The 16,216-nt window shown below is 38.8% G+C and overlaps 1 protein-coding gene across 2 annotated transcripts in view; it reads right to left on the reverse strand.

Annotated features, from left to right (window-relative positions):
* The window catches only part of HIBADH (3-hydroxyisobutyrate dehydrogenase), a 102,803-nt gene that overhangs the window by 79,849 nt on the left and 6,738 nt on the right, over nt 1-16,216 (reverse strand). The window contains exons 2-4 of one of the 2 annotated variants that reach the window (XM_037126457.2): nt 14,409-14,569; nt 6,339-6,448; nt 3,735-3,856 (exon numbers count right to left, since the gene is read on the reverse strand). In XM_037126457.2, the coding sequence (XP_036982352.2) occupies nt 3,735-3,856; nt 6,339-6,448; nt 14,409-14,569 (393 nt within the window). The remainder of the gene's footprint in view (nt 1-3,734; nt 3,857-6,338; nt 6,449-14,408; nt 14,570-16,216) is intronic. The other variant, XM_037126458.2, reaches the window with a different exon arrangement.

A 16,216-nucleotide genomic window follows, 5' to 3' on the forward strand; every position in this document is an offset into this window, starting at 1 on the left:
TCAACATTTATTGAAGACCAACTACATTCCAGGCTTGTGCTGGGAAAACAGAAACTATAAAGACATTTCCACACACTGTATAAGAATGTGAGTAATACTTTAAAAACTGAAAAAAATTCCAAATGTATATAAAGCATGATGTATTTGTGTAGAATACCACAGAGAAGTTAAAGTTAATGAACTACACCAAACAACCACGTACTGGGAGTACACTCGACACCACACAAGGGCATCGGCCAAGGGGGTGAGTAGATGCTGAGGTCCCATCCACACTGGGTTTGCCAAACCACAAACCTTGCAGGCTTCATGTGTCTGCAGAAAGGAGTACTTCTTTTTGTATACAGACCTGCCTTCTGCTTACGTAAGGGGCTGTTTCAGTACACGGGAAATACCTCTTGCTAGTTCTCACAAAAGCAAAGTGGCCCTGACCGGTGTGGCTCAGTGGGTTGGACGTCATCCCACAAACCAAAGGGTAGCAGGTTCGATTTCCCAGTTCAGTTCCCTAGTTTGATTCCAAGTGAGGGCACATGCCTGGGTTGTGGGCCAGCTCCCCAGTTGAGGGTGCTCGAGAGGTAGCCACACATCCATGTTTCTTTCACTCTCTTTCTCCCTCCCTTCCTGTCTCTAAAAATGAAATAATAATATATATATATTAAAAGATGAAAACATATGGAGTTAAACTATAAAGAAAAGCATGGGAATGAGTCAAAATTCAAGTTATCAATTTCTACTAATTAGGGAGGAAAAAGGCTTGAGAGAATTTCAAAGCTCTAGTTTTTATACTCACACTTTGTACCTTTAGATATTTTATAAGTATTTCGTATATATATTCGACATTGAATAAAAACAATTGGAAAAAAAAGACTTGCTACCTGTACTCAAAAAGTTTAAACTCTATAAGAGGAAGAGAATCAATGTGTGTGTATGTGTGTATAGATACACACACGTGTGTGAGTGTATAAAAAAATAAGAGACGTAATAGGATGTGAACTTTGAGGAAGGCACAGTCCGACAACTTGGAATGGGAGCACCCAACTGGCTGAGGAGTGCCCGAGTGCTTCACAAAGGAGTGTCTACCCCACGGAGTGGTAACCGTACAAGTATTAAACGGTTATTCACAGGATAATTTCCGGTTTCGGGGTGATCATTACAACTGTGTAAGCAACATTTGCTTTTGACTTTTAAGAAAAACCTTAATTTAGAACTTAAATAAAATTGTATTATTTGTAAGAAGGGCAATGTGAACAGGAGCTGCTGCACGGTGGGTCTAATAAATATCAAATGAAACCTGGGAAAAATGATACAGTCACGATTCTTTTTATTTTATTCCCCAGAATAATAGTTAACAGGAAGTACAGGAACATGCTGGACTAAAGAAACCAACCACTTGCTCAAAAATCTATATAATTTATCTTCACAATCTACACTGGGTTAAAAAAACCCTTCTCTAAAATGCTAAGGACAGAGTAAGAAGTGCCCATTTACAGTTTTAGAATACTACTGTATTTGTAACATCTCCATGTAAGTACATGTAAACTCATTATTTTAAAGTCTAAGATAAAGAACAGCTGTGGGGTAGAGAGAGTGGGATAAAATTGGAGGGGGGGACTTGAGTTTTATTCAAATTACCTCAAATATCCCATGTTTCAAGACTGATGAATAGGGAACTTCATAAAATTGTGGGCCTGCCTTTGGTGTCTAAGCCAAGCTTTACGCAGGTCCCTTTTCCTGAATTTTATTTAGTTAAAATGTAATCATTTTCAAACCAGACTACTTAACTTACAGAAAATTTCCTCTATTTTATTTTAACTGAGAAAGTGTAGCCATTTATAACCTACTATATTAAAAATATAAAAATAACTATGAGAAGACAAGTATAAGCTTCTACTACACACTTCTATTACAAATTACATGATAAACATGTATCAAACAAATTATCACAACCATCTCTACACAAAACTTTCAACCAATAATATAATTCAGATTCAATTGTATTCTATCCAATGTAATATAGTTCAGATTCAAGTGTATTCTATCAAGTACATTATAAATTAATATTTTTGCTACTAATTAAAACTATGAACTAGGGTTTAACAATAGGTTAACAGGAACAAGAGAGTAATTTCAGTTTTATTACAAAGAAGACTATTTTAAAAGTTAAAATAATATTTAAAAGTCAAATTGGTATTCCTCATTATCAAATGATAATTTTGGACTGTACTCTCAAAGCAAAACAGCAAGATCATATGTACCATACCAATTTTCAAATCCAATTACAGAGCCACTTGAAAAAGAGTTGCTCATTTTAGTTCCATTGCATTAAACACACACACACACACCAACACCAAGCTTACAACTGCTCATTAGTATTTTGTGATCAAGGTGCCTGTATCACCATTAACCAATGTCACTCTAATAAATTTAATCGTAAAAATAAAATTTAAATTTAAAAAAATAAAAATCACAATAAAAACAAATGTGCTGTATCACATTGTAAATCTTTACACCTAAATCCTACTTAACCAATTCCATTATAACAATCAGAGGAGCTAACATTTATACCTCCACCTGTATTCAAAAATATATTTTTTAATAAAAATACTTATGTACTTTATAAGGTATATAAGATGCCTTTATAAGACAATTAGGTTCTTTATGAAAAAACAGAAACTGATTTAAATAAATATATTGTTATTTCTTAATCCCAAAGCCTACAATCAAGTTCAATAAAATTAGAACAAAAATGCTATTCCACTGTCTACTGCTATACTATTATAAATATATATGTACATACATGTATCTGTGTGTGTGTTTATATGTGTATACAGATGGTATTTGATTACACAGTAATTTTGGGAAATTTAGAAATTATGGAAAATCATAATACCCACAATCCTGCCATTCCAAAAATACCTAGTCACCCACTATTAGTATTTGCCATAATAATAGCTTTGTGAATTTTATTAGTGGGGCCTCTTAGTAGTGGGGCTTATTCTCTGATTGAGACAATATAATTTTTAAATATGTTAATAGGGTCATATATAGTTATAATTTTCTAACATTACGCCATCTGTGCATATAAGTCCACATGTGGTGGTAGTGTTTGATCTCTTTCACACATGGCTGGACTCAGTTTGCTAGCACACTTTCACTTTTCACTTCTATATCCCTAACTGACATAGACCTCTGGCTTCTTTCTCACGTTTCTGTCTGGTTTGAGTGTCAGAGTTATATGGGACCTGCAGAATGAGTTGGAGAGCGTTTGCCCTTTCTCTATAGTCTGGAAAAGTGTGTATAAAATTGAGATGATCTGCTCCTTGAAATTTTGGTAACATTCATCTATAAAATCATCCGGGCCTACTGTTTCCCTCATGAAGCAATTTTTTCCTTCAATTTCTTTAAGAATTATCAGATTATGTAAGCAAAGTATTTCTTAAATCTGTTCTGAAAGTTAAATCTCTCAGGAATTGATCTACCCCCACCCACAGCAATCTGGACCAAAAATGGACAACCTTTCAAAATTGTGACACCTTCTTATCTGAATTTAGAATAAGCAATATATTTGGAGAGCACCGAATAACATAAGTCATTTTGTTGGTTTTTATTTTTAACGAGGGAAATGAGAACCCCTGCAACAGGGATAAAAATAACCAGGTGTATCTTGGCACCACAACACCTTCATTGCTACTTCTGACAGACAGAAGTGGGGTGCACGTATGGTAGCTGCCACTTACCACCAGAAACCGGGGCATCCATGAAAACTGCTCCCATCTTCTCAACCTCTTTGGCCAATTCTTTTGAGACTGCAGGATCAATAGTACTGGAATCTATTAATAGTGAGCCTTTCTTCACTTTTCTAAGTAAATAAATAAAAAGAGTCTTTTTAAAAACTATAGTGTTAAGAATACAGTTTACAATGCTGAATAAACATTTCATACAACTTCCTACAGAATCAGAATTTGCTAAAAAGCTGCCAGATTATCAAAGTTGTCTTTGGGGGTTTAGTATTAAAAGCATTATCAGAAGTGATTCAAAATGTCAAATTCATTTTCAGATTAAATACAGCACAAAGGAAACCCACTCTTTCAAACAATCCAAAATAATCTAGTAAACGGGTGTAAATTCTGGTTTTAGATGAAATACACACTAACTATAATATAGGTTAGGTAAGCTGAGATTTAAGCAATTTAAAATACCTATTAACTTTAAAAGAGGTATTGGATTACATTTTAATTTTTGTTTGTAAAGTAACTGGGTCTCTTTTAAAAGTAATTGATTTGGATTCAAAAAGCCATATTATAAATTTCACATATCCATCTTACTGCCACTAGCTAGAATAAATATAAGCAATTGAAATTTAGCCATTTGCTTCAGAATGGTGTATTCTTTAATGACTAACTTTTTAAAGACAAAATAAAATATCAAACAGGCAGAAAGGGAAATATAGGAAAGGACCTGGGAATCTCAGTCTTTTTGTTCTTTATGGTAAATTTACATACATACTTTGCTAAAAAGGGGAAGCGGCCTTTTCATGTATTATATTTTACATCAATATTAAATAGAATCTGACAGTAAAACATTTTTGTTTGCTCTGTAAATGCAAGCTATCTACCTAGACAGTTCCCTTACAACCTATAACCTAACTGGCTAGGAAACTCTGACCTAAATTATAATTTATTTAAAGCACTATGGTTAACCTTTCATCCAAAATTCTCGAAGTTCTTGTTACAGATAAACTAACCCAGAAGACATTTAATAAGAATTACGACTGGGAAATTAGAATTGAATGAATATAAATCTTGAATGGGCAAATAGATAATCATTGCTAAACACTACAGAAAAAGAAAAGAAAAATCTTCCTATAGAAAAAAATAGCACATAAAATGCTTATAACAATTTCAGACATATGACTTGATCTGGTCCCAATGCAATAATTGTGTGTATTACACAGGAAAATAAAAAAGCATTCTCTGATACAGATCACTTGATAAGTAAAGTTTCACTTTGTGCAACCTAAAGATAAGAATTAAGTTTACCAGTCTTTTGTGATATTGGTACATTTAAGATCTTAAATCTTTAAGAAATGGGAAATCAAATAAAAAATCACACATACACTGGGTGTAGAGAAATGATCCTGACCCAGAAGGAAATAAAGAACCACCCAATGAGAAGCAAATTATAACTCAACGTAAAGCCAAAGTCTTTCAAAGCACTCCCTAAACAAGACTGCTCTGGTAGTTGGCCACCATATTCCTGAGTAAAGGATATTAATAAACATAGGATTTGTCTCCGCGCAAGTTTTTAGTAGCTTTTCCTTGAGAGGTAATGCAGGGCCATAACTGAAACAGACTAGGTCTTCTCAGGACCACACACACCGCGGGCCTCAGGGCTCCATCCAATACGAGTGTCTTTCAGCCTTCCCGGAAATCTAAACATTTATCTTATCACTTTTCTGCCTAATATCCAAGTGTCTTTTGCTTCCAGGTTTGTTAGTTTTCCAAAGCAACTCAATTTCCCAAAACCTCAGGTTTCATATTATTACAGCTTCATGAAATTAAACCCTTTCTTTTTAGCCCTCCATATGTCTGCAGGGCCTACCAGTTCGTTCCACCTCGGTGTTGAAATTCAACAACAAAGCAAGTTGGGAACAGGAACCACTAAGACCAGAAAACTGAATTGGGAATTCAACCACGGTCATCCTAACATAACCACAAGAGTTTGGCAATAGACAGCAATTAACCAGGAGGTTCTTGAAGCCAGGGAAGCTAGGAGCTGGGTAGGAAACTCTGACCTAAATTATATTTTATTTAAAGAGCAACTGCTAACCTTTAATTCCAACTCCTCAAAATTCTTACTGCAGATGTACTAACCCAGAGGACATACAATAACTTTTTATTATATAATAAAATGTTAAATAATGGTGTTCTTTCCAATGTTTGGTTTTATTTTTCATAGAAACCTTTTTCTGAATTCCTATAAACCATGTTATGCTTGTAACATTTGTACACTTTAACATGCAGGCTTTAAAAGACTCTTAAACATGTTACCAATGAAAGCCTAAGTTTAATGCAAGAGTTAAAGGAAAGACACAGAAGCAAACAAACAAAAAAAAAAGCAGAAAAAAACCAACAACATATTCCCCAAAGTCACATACTTGACTTCAGTGAAAAAACAGACCCTTTTACAATGAGGGAGCAACCACACCATTCACTTTTTAAAAAAAGGAAATAGTACAGCAAGGTTTAAAAAACATAACTGTAATTCCTTAAGAGTTCCAACAAATGTGAAATTCATAAACTATGGTAATGAGAAAATATCCACAGTTGAGAAATACATACTTTAGAATTCCATTTGCTCCAGAATAAGCTTCTATTGCGTTAGTACTGGTGGGCAACATTGTAATAATTCTGTCAGCTTTTTCAGCTACATCTGCTGGGGAAGACACTACCTTAAAAAAAATTTAAAAGGCACGTTTAAATTAAAATGCAAGCAGTTTCTAGAGCACAAGTAGGACCCACTTTTTACACATGTCAACAACACTGACAGTGAATAAAAACTCATCTTTGTTTCCAAATGACAAAAAAACAGGAACCTACTGCCTAAAAGGGAGTCCATTCCTTACACATATACAGATGTAGTTTGTATGGAATCAAATCTACTGTTTATTTTTAAAAGTGTGAAGTGAGTTGAGGGGGAAAGGGCAAAACCCAACAGTCCTGGGAATAGATACATTTCTCATGGATTCCTCCAACTGGGACTCTGAAACAGCACACTTTTTGGTAGGTGCTTTGACTAAGAAAAACATTCTGGTACAACAGGGGCCAGTAACCAAACTACAGGATTCAGCAGTGATTTCCATGGACAGCAAAGTCCCCTAGTAAAATGACCAAGCCCCAATCCTCCAATCCCTGCTTCAAAAAAAAAATTCAGCCTGTTTCAGAAATGGAAAGGTCAGGACAAGGACAGGAACACTCCCTGCACTGACGGTCAGTCCCACCACCAAGGCTGTGAGTGGGAGCTACCAGGACCCAGGTGGGAACCATACCCCAGGGTGACATCCAAATGGACATCGAGGTACGCTCTCCTTTCAACCCTCATTCCTGCCTCCACGGTGACCATGAACATGCTGGGAAGCTGCTCTATCTGTCTTCTGCATGTGTGTGGGCCTGTGTGAGTGTGCGTGCCCTCCCTCACGGCCCCCAACCACCGTTCTCTCTCATGTCTACGTCTCGGTTCACCGGGCCAGCCAGGTGGCCACCAAGGGAAGTCAGAAGACACCAGGAGCTCACACCTTGACTCAGTCTCCTCAGAAAGAAGCCCTTACTCCAACTGTCACAAAAGCTCCTCTAAAGCCTTCTCTCTCTTTAGAAAAGGACAAAAGATTAGCAGGAGAGTAATCGAAAATTTCTCTGAAGAATTATTGACATATGTGTTACAAAATGACATATTTTTCTACCAAGAAACATGAAGTGATATGTGAGCATCTTAGGAATGGGAAAGCCTCTGCTTCTCGTGTGTTGAAAATATGCATAACATTTTCTTGTCTTTGGTGCACAGTTCATGACAGTGGAGGAATGGGAAGCAAAGCACAGTGTGTAACCTAAATATTATGAGCTGTAAGTAATCGCATTTCAATTTTCCATAATAGACTATCACCTTATAAATCATATTCTAGATAAATGCAATTTTTGTAACATTTACTTTCTTTTTTTTTAAGAATTATTTATTTTTAGAGGGGGGGTGGGAGGGAGAAAGAGAGGGAGAGAAATATCAACCAGTTGCCTCTTGTACGCCCCGAACTGGGGGGTCTGGCCTGCAACCTGGGCATGTGCCCTGACTGGGAATCAAACCAATGAACTTTCAGTTCGCAAGCTGACAGTTAATCTACTGAGCCACACCAACCCAAGGCTAAATGAGATTTTAACATGAAGTAATTTCCTAAGTTATACCTTAAAGTTTCAGATACTCAACTATTCCAGCACTTTGTGTATTAACATTAAATGATAATATCAAACAACACAGACACTAAAACAACAAAAACAAAAGACATTCTCTCTCTTTTCAATGTTTTATTCTAAAGGCAATACAGCATTTTAGAGTCTATTCAACATGTACATTTTGATACATCATGCGATCTGCCACAAATAATTCTGAAAAAATTTTTCCATTAATTGCAACAAAATACATAAGTTAAATGAAAACCTTTCCTACACCCATAGAAATACTGAAATTCAAAGACACAACTATTTCCTGGCAAACGGTTCAAGTTCTCCCATGAAAAGCACAGATCAGTAAGATGAAGAAATAAGAAAAGGAGAAGCTACAGGAGCCAGAGTTCTCTATGTCCGACTGTATCAAGAATACGGGTTACAAAGAGAGCCCCATTTGCTCGTCCCCTCTTAAAAGATGTAATAGGCACAACACAAAACAGCATACCTGTCAGCGGCCTTTCCTTCTATGGCAGATCTTCCAGGCACTGGAAGCCTTCAGGTCTAAGAGTCCTCCCTCTTAGGAATGGAGAGAGGCTCTTTCACAGAAGGAAATTCAATTCCAACTACATAACTCCTTGAGAGGTGCCCTCAGGGACACCAACAGTTAGTTCACAGACCTAAGGATACATCTTCACACCTCCAAGGTTCTCATGCCAAGGAACTGGCAGTGCCGATTCATGCAACTGCCAAGTGCATGGGGTGGCCAATCAGCCCCCTGCATCCCTAGCATCTGCTTCTTGGGATGCTTGGGTTGCCGGAGGTCTGCTAACCCCTCAATTATACAGGAAAGTAGTGTCAAAGCTCACAGGTCCGGAAAAAGCACACAATGACAGTGAGAGCTGGACTGTTACCACTGTCCTGGCCACAAGTGCTCCACAGCTGATGACAAGGTACATCTGGTGCATTATAGTAGTCAGTCTCTAATTTGTACTACAGAAGGCACGTTTATTAGACAGATAGACACGCGTGTCCAGCTAGTCAAATCATCTTGCCTTCCACGTGATGACTTCGAGAGTCTGAAATAATTGACTGACAAAATTTGGCCATGACTCAAAAGCTGGGGGAAGAAAAACGAACCTTGCTGCCTGCCTGACATTAACCACAGAAGCCTTTAGGAACCAAACTAATTAGAACCCTTTCAATTACGTTTGCTAATTGAATGGATAAGCAAAGACAGCATGGGTCAGCCAAAGGAACACTGATTTGGGAAACCAGAGACCCAGGTTTAGTCACAGCTCAGCCACTAAGTCATGTGTGATTTTGTGCAAATTATGTAACCTCTCTGGCTTTAGTTTCTGAATCCACAAAATAAGTGTGATTTGAATTATCTTTAAGGGTTTCTATCTCCAAAGTAGAAAGGAAACTTAAGCAAAGAAACGTTTCTTATTTATTGATTTCAGAGCGAGGGGAAGGGAGGGAGAAAGAGAGAGAGAGAAACATTGACTGGTTGCCTTTCATAGGCACCCAGACCAGGGACAGAGCCTGCAATCCAGGCAAGTGCCCTGACCAGGAATCAGACCCACAACCTTTCAGTTTGCAGGACAACGCCAACCAACTGAGCCACACCAGCTAGAGCAGAAACTCTTCATATTTAGTAACCTAAAGTCCCAGGAAGATACAGCCTCTGTAAAAACAGGGCTGATGGAACAGGAAGCATCTGCAATGACTCGGAACAATACACGGCATTAGCAGGACTCTTCTCTTCCTCCACATCCTCTACTGACCTGGCCGACTCTGGGCCCTGGCCATGCTCTGACCATCATGGCCGCCCCAGAACAATCTCTTGCTAATTCCAACTGCCTCATTCTTATGCCATTATGAATTAGGATGACTCTACTTTTCCATTACCTTGATTTTGATTACAGGAGATTGGCCCCCTTGTGTATCATGGTATCTACAGTCTTTACAGGTTTTCATAGTCAATTTCTCTGGATTTAGATTCATCTACATGTACATGACATATACATGACAATGTATACATGACAATGGCAGGTGGGCAGCAATATGGACAGTAGAAGACAAGGTAAATTAAAGACAAAACCTGCTTTGCTAGGTGAGGGGAAGGAGGAAGAACAGGGGCGTCAGGGCCGGAGTAATCAGAAGGAATTGCATATCCTTTACATATGGCCCTTGCAAGGAGAATACTGTTAACTAGTTGCTCTATGTAAAGAGAAAAATCTCGCTGTCTCTTCCAGACAAAACAGTCACATAAGTCAAGCTTAGCACTGCTTCCAAGTAAGTGGGTCAGAGAAATTGCAAAGAAATTAAGATGAACATGACCTTGGTTAAACTTGCCACTTGGTATTTTTTAATCTTCCCAAGTAGAAAAAGCATACTGTCAGTTCAGAATTACACTCCACTTAAAAAAAACTGACAAAAATGGCTTGTGCCTACATCTTGAAACATTTGGTCAATAATGATGGAGCCCACTGAGCAAGAGGCTTTTAAAGTTCGGATTTAACAAGACCTGAGTGGATGCCAGATCAGATCCCGAGAGAATCACTTAACCAGACATGTTCAGCCTTACAACGCATGAACAACAGGATGGGTTCCAAGTTTTTAAAGAGAAAACAAAAGAGAATCTAATTAAGCCTAGTTCAACCAGAAAACTCATGCAGAAGTGGTGGGAGACTTTTGGCACGGATCAGTGGCATCTCCGAGGAAATTCCTAGACAATGAAAATAAAAAAGCAGGACAAGTTACATGCCACAGATGCTAATGCGTGCAGAGAAATCTGCAAAATCAACACAGGACAGAAAGGATGGTGCAGAATACATTGCTAAGTAGGGGTGCTGCCAAATCACTACCTCCTGGTTTGATTTTCATTTTCGTCATCATTCTTTCATTTAAAAATATGTTTACAGTTCTCTTCCAAAGCACTCTGGACTCAGTGACCTAGCCAAGACAGTGGTATATTTGTCTGTGTGGTCTTGGGGAGTGCAATCAGGGAGAAGTATGTTATAGATACAACAGCATTAGTAACACCCTGCACGTTCGACATGCCAGGTTCTCCAGGAGTTAAGAGGAAGGCATTATTACTATCCCCATTTTATGAGGCAAGAACCTTTAAGTAAAGAGAGGCTAAATCATCCAAAGTCACACAGCAAGCACATGGGAGACCCGAGATTTGGGCCCAGGAGGTGGAAGCAGGCAATGTGGTTCCAGGGCTTTGTTTTCATACCACTTCACTCGCAACTCACTGATTCATGATTTCTCATATACAAAGGCCTAACAGTTACCATGGGTTCTAGCCTCAGAAAAGATGCTGGAAGTTGAAATGATGCATCGTAGGTTAAACCCGAGTTTCTGATAGAAATAATGACATAATAAAGGGATACTGAAACAAGAATGTATAATTTTTTTTAAGGAAATGAGCACAAATAACACCCTAACCAATTATAAATACCCTATTAGAATAGGTTAACATTTAAAGGCATAAATAAGTTGGTTAAATACAGTGATATCAAACATATTCAACATGTCAGCCTTGGCTGGTATGACTCAATAGATTGAGCACCAGCCTGCAAACCGGTTTGATTCCCAGTCAGGGCACATGCCTGGGTTGCCAGCCAGGTCCCCACTTGGGGGTGTGTGAGAAGCAACCAGTCAATGTATCGCTCACTCTTCATACACAGATGTTTCTCTCGCTCTTGTGCTCTCTCCCTTCCTGTCTCTCTAAAAATAAATAAATTCTTTTTTTAAAAAACCATATTCAACATGTCAAAGTTTTTATTCCCTTCACAACCCGTGTAGTATTTTTTACTACTAGGCAGAGCTTGAAGAAAAATCTCTGGGGTCGGCACACGTTGAAGCACTCCTGCCCCGGACCTGCAGGTGTCCACCCTGCCCCTCGCGGAGAGGGAGGGTCCTGCCTGCGGAAAGCACAGCCCAGAGGTGGACGGAGAAGAACCTGACTCTATCCGTGTCCAAAATTCAGCTATGCCTGGGGTTGGACCACTCCCCAACTCTTCAGTTATGAGACAACAAAGTCCCCAGTTTTTGCCTTAAAAAAAAAAGAAGAAAAAGCACTTCTTCAAGATGATGTTCAAAAATCTTTAAAGGAAGCTGACTGCTTTTGACCCAGATACTATTTTATTACTTTTTCCCCCAGCAAATTTCTCACTAAAAATACAGTCAACATTAGAAATCAAGTAGCCAACAACTCTGCAATCTTTGCTGGAGGTCCAAGGTGGTGGCAGATTAGACAGAAAGCACACTAACCTCCTTCCAGGACCAATCCGCAATCTTTGTCGGGACAAAACCTGTTTTCTTAGGCTGCCATTTCATCAGCTCATTTGGCATAGTAATATTGCAGATAAAAGGGGACAAGTGCCCTTAAAATATAAGAATCAAGTCAAATATATTCTGAGTTTTTAAATCCTTAATGCTTTCACTGCACTATTGCGCACAATGGCAAGAAGTTTCAAGATTTTCACCTACATTTTTTTCTACCCCATCCTGACCAGGTCTTCTCGCTGCCTTGTAGTAGAATGAAACTCATTTTTTCTTATTCAAAAACTTTTAAAACTTAACATAACCATGACATAATACTAACATTTTACTATATCAGAACTTACTCATCCAAGTTAATGTTACTTTTTATTTATTTATTTTGTATTTAATTTATTTATTTTTAGAGAGAAGAGAAGGGGAAGAAACATCAATCGGTTGCGCCCTTTCACTTTGCCGGAAGACGCCCAACCAACCGAGCCACAGCCCAGCGGCCAGAGATAATGTTACCTTTTAAAGTAGCACCCGGAGGAAATCACACTCGTTCAAATGACACTGTCACGATTCAGAAGGCTTTTGAAGCTGCCAGCACAAATCCTTTATCAACAGATGTTCTCATTCAGGCCCAAAGCTATTTTACCATTATCTCTCCCTTCGCTCATGCACATCTCACACTCTCCTACCCACCCCCCACTGCTGTGGTTACAATCAATACTCGGAGAACTTCTCAGAGTCAAGGCTCGTAGGGGACCCAGAGATGTGAAGGAGACGGGATGTGGGAAAGAGGATTCCGTCTTCCAGGCCTGCCACTTCAGTGCGAGCCACCAGCCAGAACGTTTCCCACTGTGTGTGGGTGGGGCGGGAGGGCAGAGGGGGGAACAGCAGGCCAGAAGCTAAATCAGGTCTTTACTCTTCACTGCCCTGGGAGGGGCTACTACCCAGAACACATCTTCTTTCCTTCCTCACACCCACTGACATATCTCACAGATGACAAAAAAAAAAAAAAGAGGAAAATCTAGTAACTGAGTCTGTGTCCCAGAACCTTCTCGTTTATTTTCAGGAACTGGAGAGATCTTGCCTCCATGACTTTCATATCAGACTACCTCATTTCTGTCTGTAGGTGACCAAAGACCACACACACTATCAGTGTGCTTTCCTACCAGAAATGAAATGACTCTTAACAATTAATTACTTACTTTTTCCCCCTTAAAAAATGTTTTGGCACTTTATTATTGTCAAAATACAAGTTTAGTAGGAACTTCCCCGTCGTGTTACTTAGTCTTGTGACCTGAGGCACATCTAACACCCTGCCACATCCAACTGGACCTGGTTTCTCCTCCATGGCACTGGGCAGACTGCTGGACACATGGCAGGCACTCCACCTGGTTCAGTTAACCTAAAGTCAAAACCTCTAGGAACCTAGGGACTGAGGCTTCCACTTCTAAAGAAAATTGCTTCTTTACCCCATTCTGCATCTGAATGAATCCCACTTTCTCTGCCATCTGGCTCTTCAGAGAGAACTTCCCTCACTACCCTCTCACCCAATGTAAAACACATTTTCCTAAAAACTAATGAAACTCTTTTTTTTTTTGCCTTAACAGTTTGTCAGCTTTGCTGAGCTGGTGCTACAGCATCAGTATTCAGAGACCCTATGGGCAGAAGCAGCCACAACCCTGACCCTGAAAAGCTCCAAGCTGATTCTCATACAACACTGCTGCTTCCTCACGCTGCACACAGGCCATGGAGCGAAGGAGTTGACGAAGGAGTTGACAATACCGGTTCTGTGGATGGCCTCTGGCTAAATTTCCTAAACCTGCCCTTTATGCAGGCCTTGCATTTCTCAGCATTTATTTCAAGTCTGTTTCCCAGAGGTTGACTACTTAATTCTATACGTTCCTCTCACCTTTTTCTATATTTCTCAGAATTTTTTTTAGTACTACCCAGTTCTGGGATTACATGAATCCCTTAGTTACTACTGTACAAGTTTGTACAAGTAGAATTTCCTTCGTATCTTGAATAAACAAAACTCTAAATTCAGTCACTAATACATGGTCTCCTGTGTATACATATTATAGACAGAAAGAAATAGAGTTAGCAATCAGGTTCGCAACTCCATTGGGTATACGAAAAGCCTGTCATTACTTGAATGTATACTCATTTTTAAACATCCAAATCTTAAGATCTTACCTGTTCACCTGCATCGTGAAACTCTTTGCACGCATCAGGGAACACATCATAAATAACGAGAGGATAGCCGTGTTTCATGAGATTTTTTGCCATTGGATTCCCCATGTTGCCTAGTCCAATGAATCCAACTGGAGTCTTAGATGCCACTGACCTAGAACACACTGATGTCAATGAATCACTTTCAGTTGGAGCAGGTAACATTTTTTACTACAAACATTCATTCAACATTGGCAAACTTTTAAATGATAAACATCAACATTAGTAAGTCAACTGTTATTTTTTTCCCCATTTATCTCCCCCTCCCCCCTCCCTTTGACAACCATCGTCTTGGTCTCTGTTTCTATAGTTCAGTTTGGCCAACTGTTATTTAGATGTTTCCTATTTAAAAAATTTTTAAGATTTTATTTATTTATCTTTAGAAGGGAAGGGAAGGAGAGAGGGAGAGAAATATCAATGTATGGTTGCCTCTCATGTATCTCCTGCTGGGAACTGGCCTGCAACCCAGGCATGTGCCCTGACTGTGAGTCGAACCTCAATCCTTTGGTTCTCAGGCCCATGCTTAATCCACTGAGCTACATCAGCCAGGACTCAATTAAAATTTTTTTGAAAAAAATTTTTTTTTGAAAGGCCAGTTTCAAACTAATGATCTAATCGTGTTTAAAGATGTCAACCACATGCATGCAGACTACCATCTCATTATTTAGTTCTCCAGGAAACAACATATTGTTAAGCAGTCTCTTTCCTGTTTTCTACCTCTAAAACATCCCTTTACCATTTTTAACAATAAACTTTAAAATGTTATCATTTATAGATGCATATTATGTACTTCACCTATTATGTGAAGATTTCTAGATTCCTCATAACTATATTATCTCCTATTATAATGTGTACAAAAATGTCAAGTATTCAATAAAACGTATAGCTTGGCCAAGATCTAAGAAGAGAAAAATTTTCACCTTCCCACCCGCACATTTTTAGAAACCGTCCCATCCAATGGTATTAAAAAAAACAACCTGAATACAACATTAACACAGGAGAATCTATTTCAACCGAAAGTCACCAGTTCATAAATAGGGTTCTAGGAGGAGAGGAACACTTCCAAGGGCTTTAACTGGCCAGAGGAACGGTCTCAGGACCTGGGACTAACGACTCCCTGTACCTTCAGAAAAGACACACTTCCATTTACAGGAAAAATAAAATTGTTCTTAACAAAACCTGTATGCTGGCTTTGTTTTACTTCATTTTCTTCACTTTCACAGAAGGCTTTCTGAAATCACACTGTGGCAAGACAGAGCAGAGAGGCTCTGCATTGCCATGAAAATAACATTAGACGTTATTTCTGTTTCTAGATTTCGACTCTGCTCAACAAGCATTTACTGCGCAAGCTCTGTGACAGAGCTCGGGGACAGACACAAGCAAGTAACGGCCTTGGCCTCAAAAAGTTCCATCAGTGAGAAAAAAAAGAGAAATAACTCCACTTGCTCTTCCCACCTTATTTTTTTTTCCAAGGACACATTTTAAAACTGTAGCTCACCAACACACTACAGTCACCCTTTTAAGTTTCAAGTCCTCTCGATTTGAATCCCCACTCTCCTTGAACTTAATATAAACGCAATGAGATGTCTTAAAAGCAAATTATCTGAACTCCTAATGGTTAGGAATTAGAGGCCTTCTTAGGTCAAAAGCACACTTAATTCCCTCTAACTTAACGACCGTTTCTAACACGTCCATTAAGCACGGGTGCTCTTCTTCTGCAACATCACCTTCCCAGTGCTCAGCTGAACACACTGGGCACAACAGGAATCCTG

The sequence above is a fragment of the Artibeus jamaicensis genome, unplaced genomic scaffold (genome assembly GCF_021234435.1).
Source record: "Artibeus jamaicensis isolate MK-2021 breed Jamaican fruit bat unplaced genomic scaffold, CSHL_Jam_final contig_3230, whole genome shotgun sequence".
NCBI lineage: Eukaryota > Metazoa > Chordata > Mammalia > Chiroptera > Phyllostomidae > Artibeus > Artibeus jamaicensis.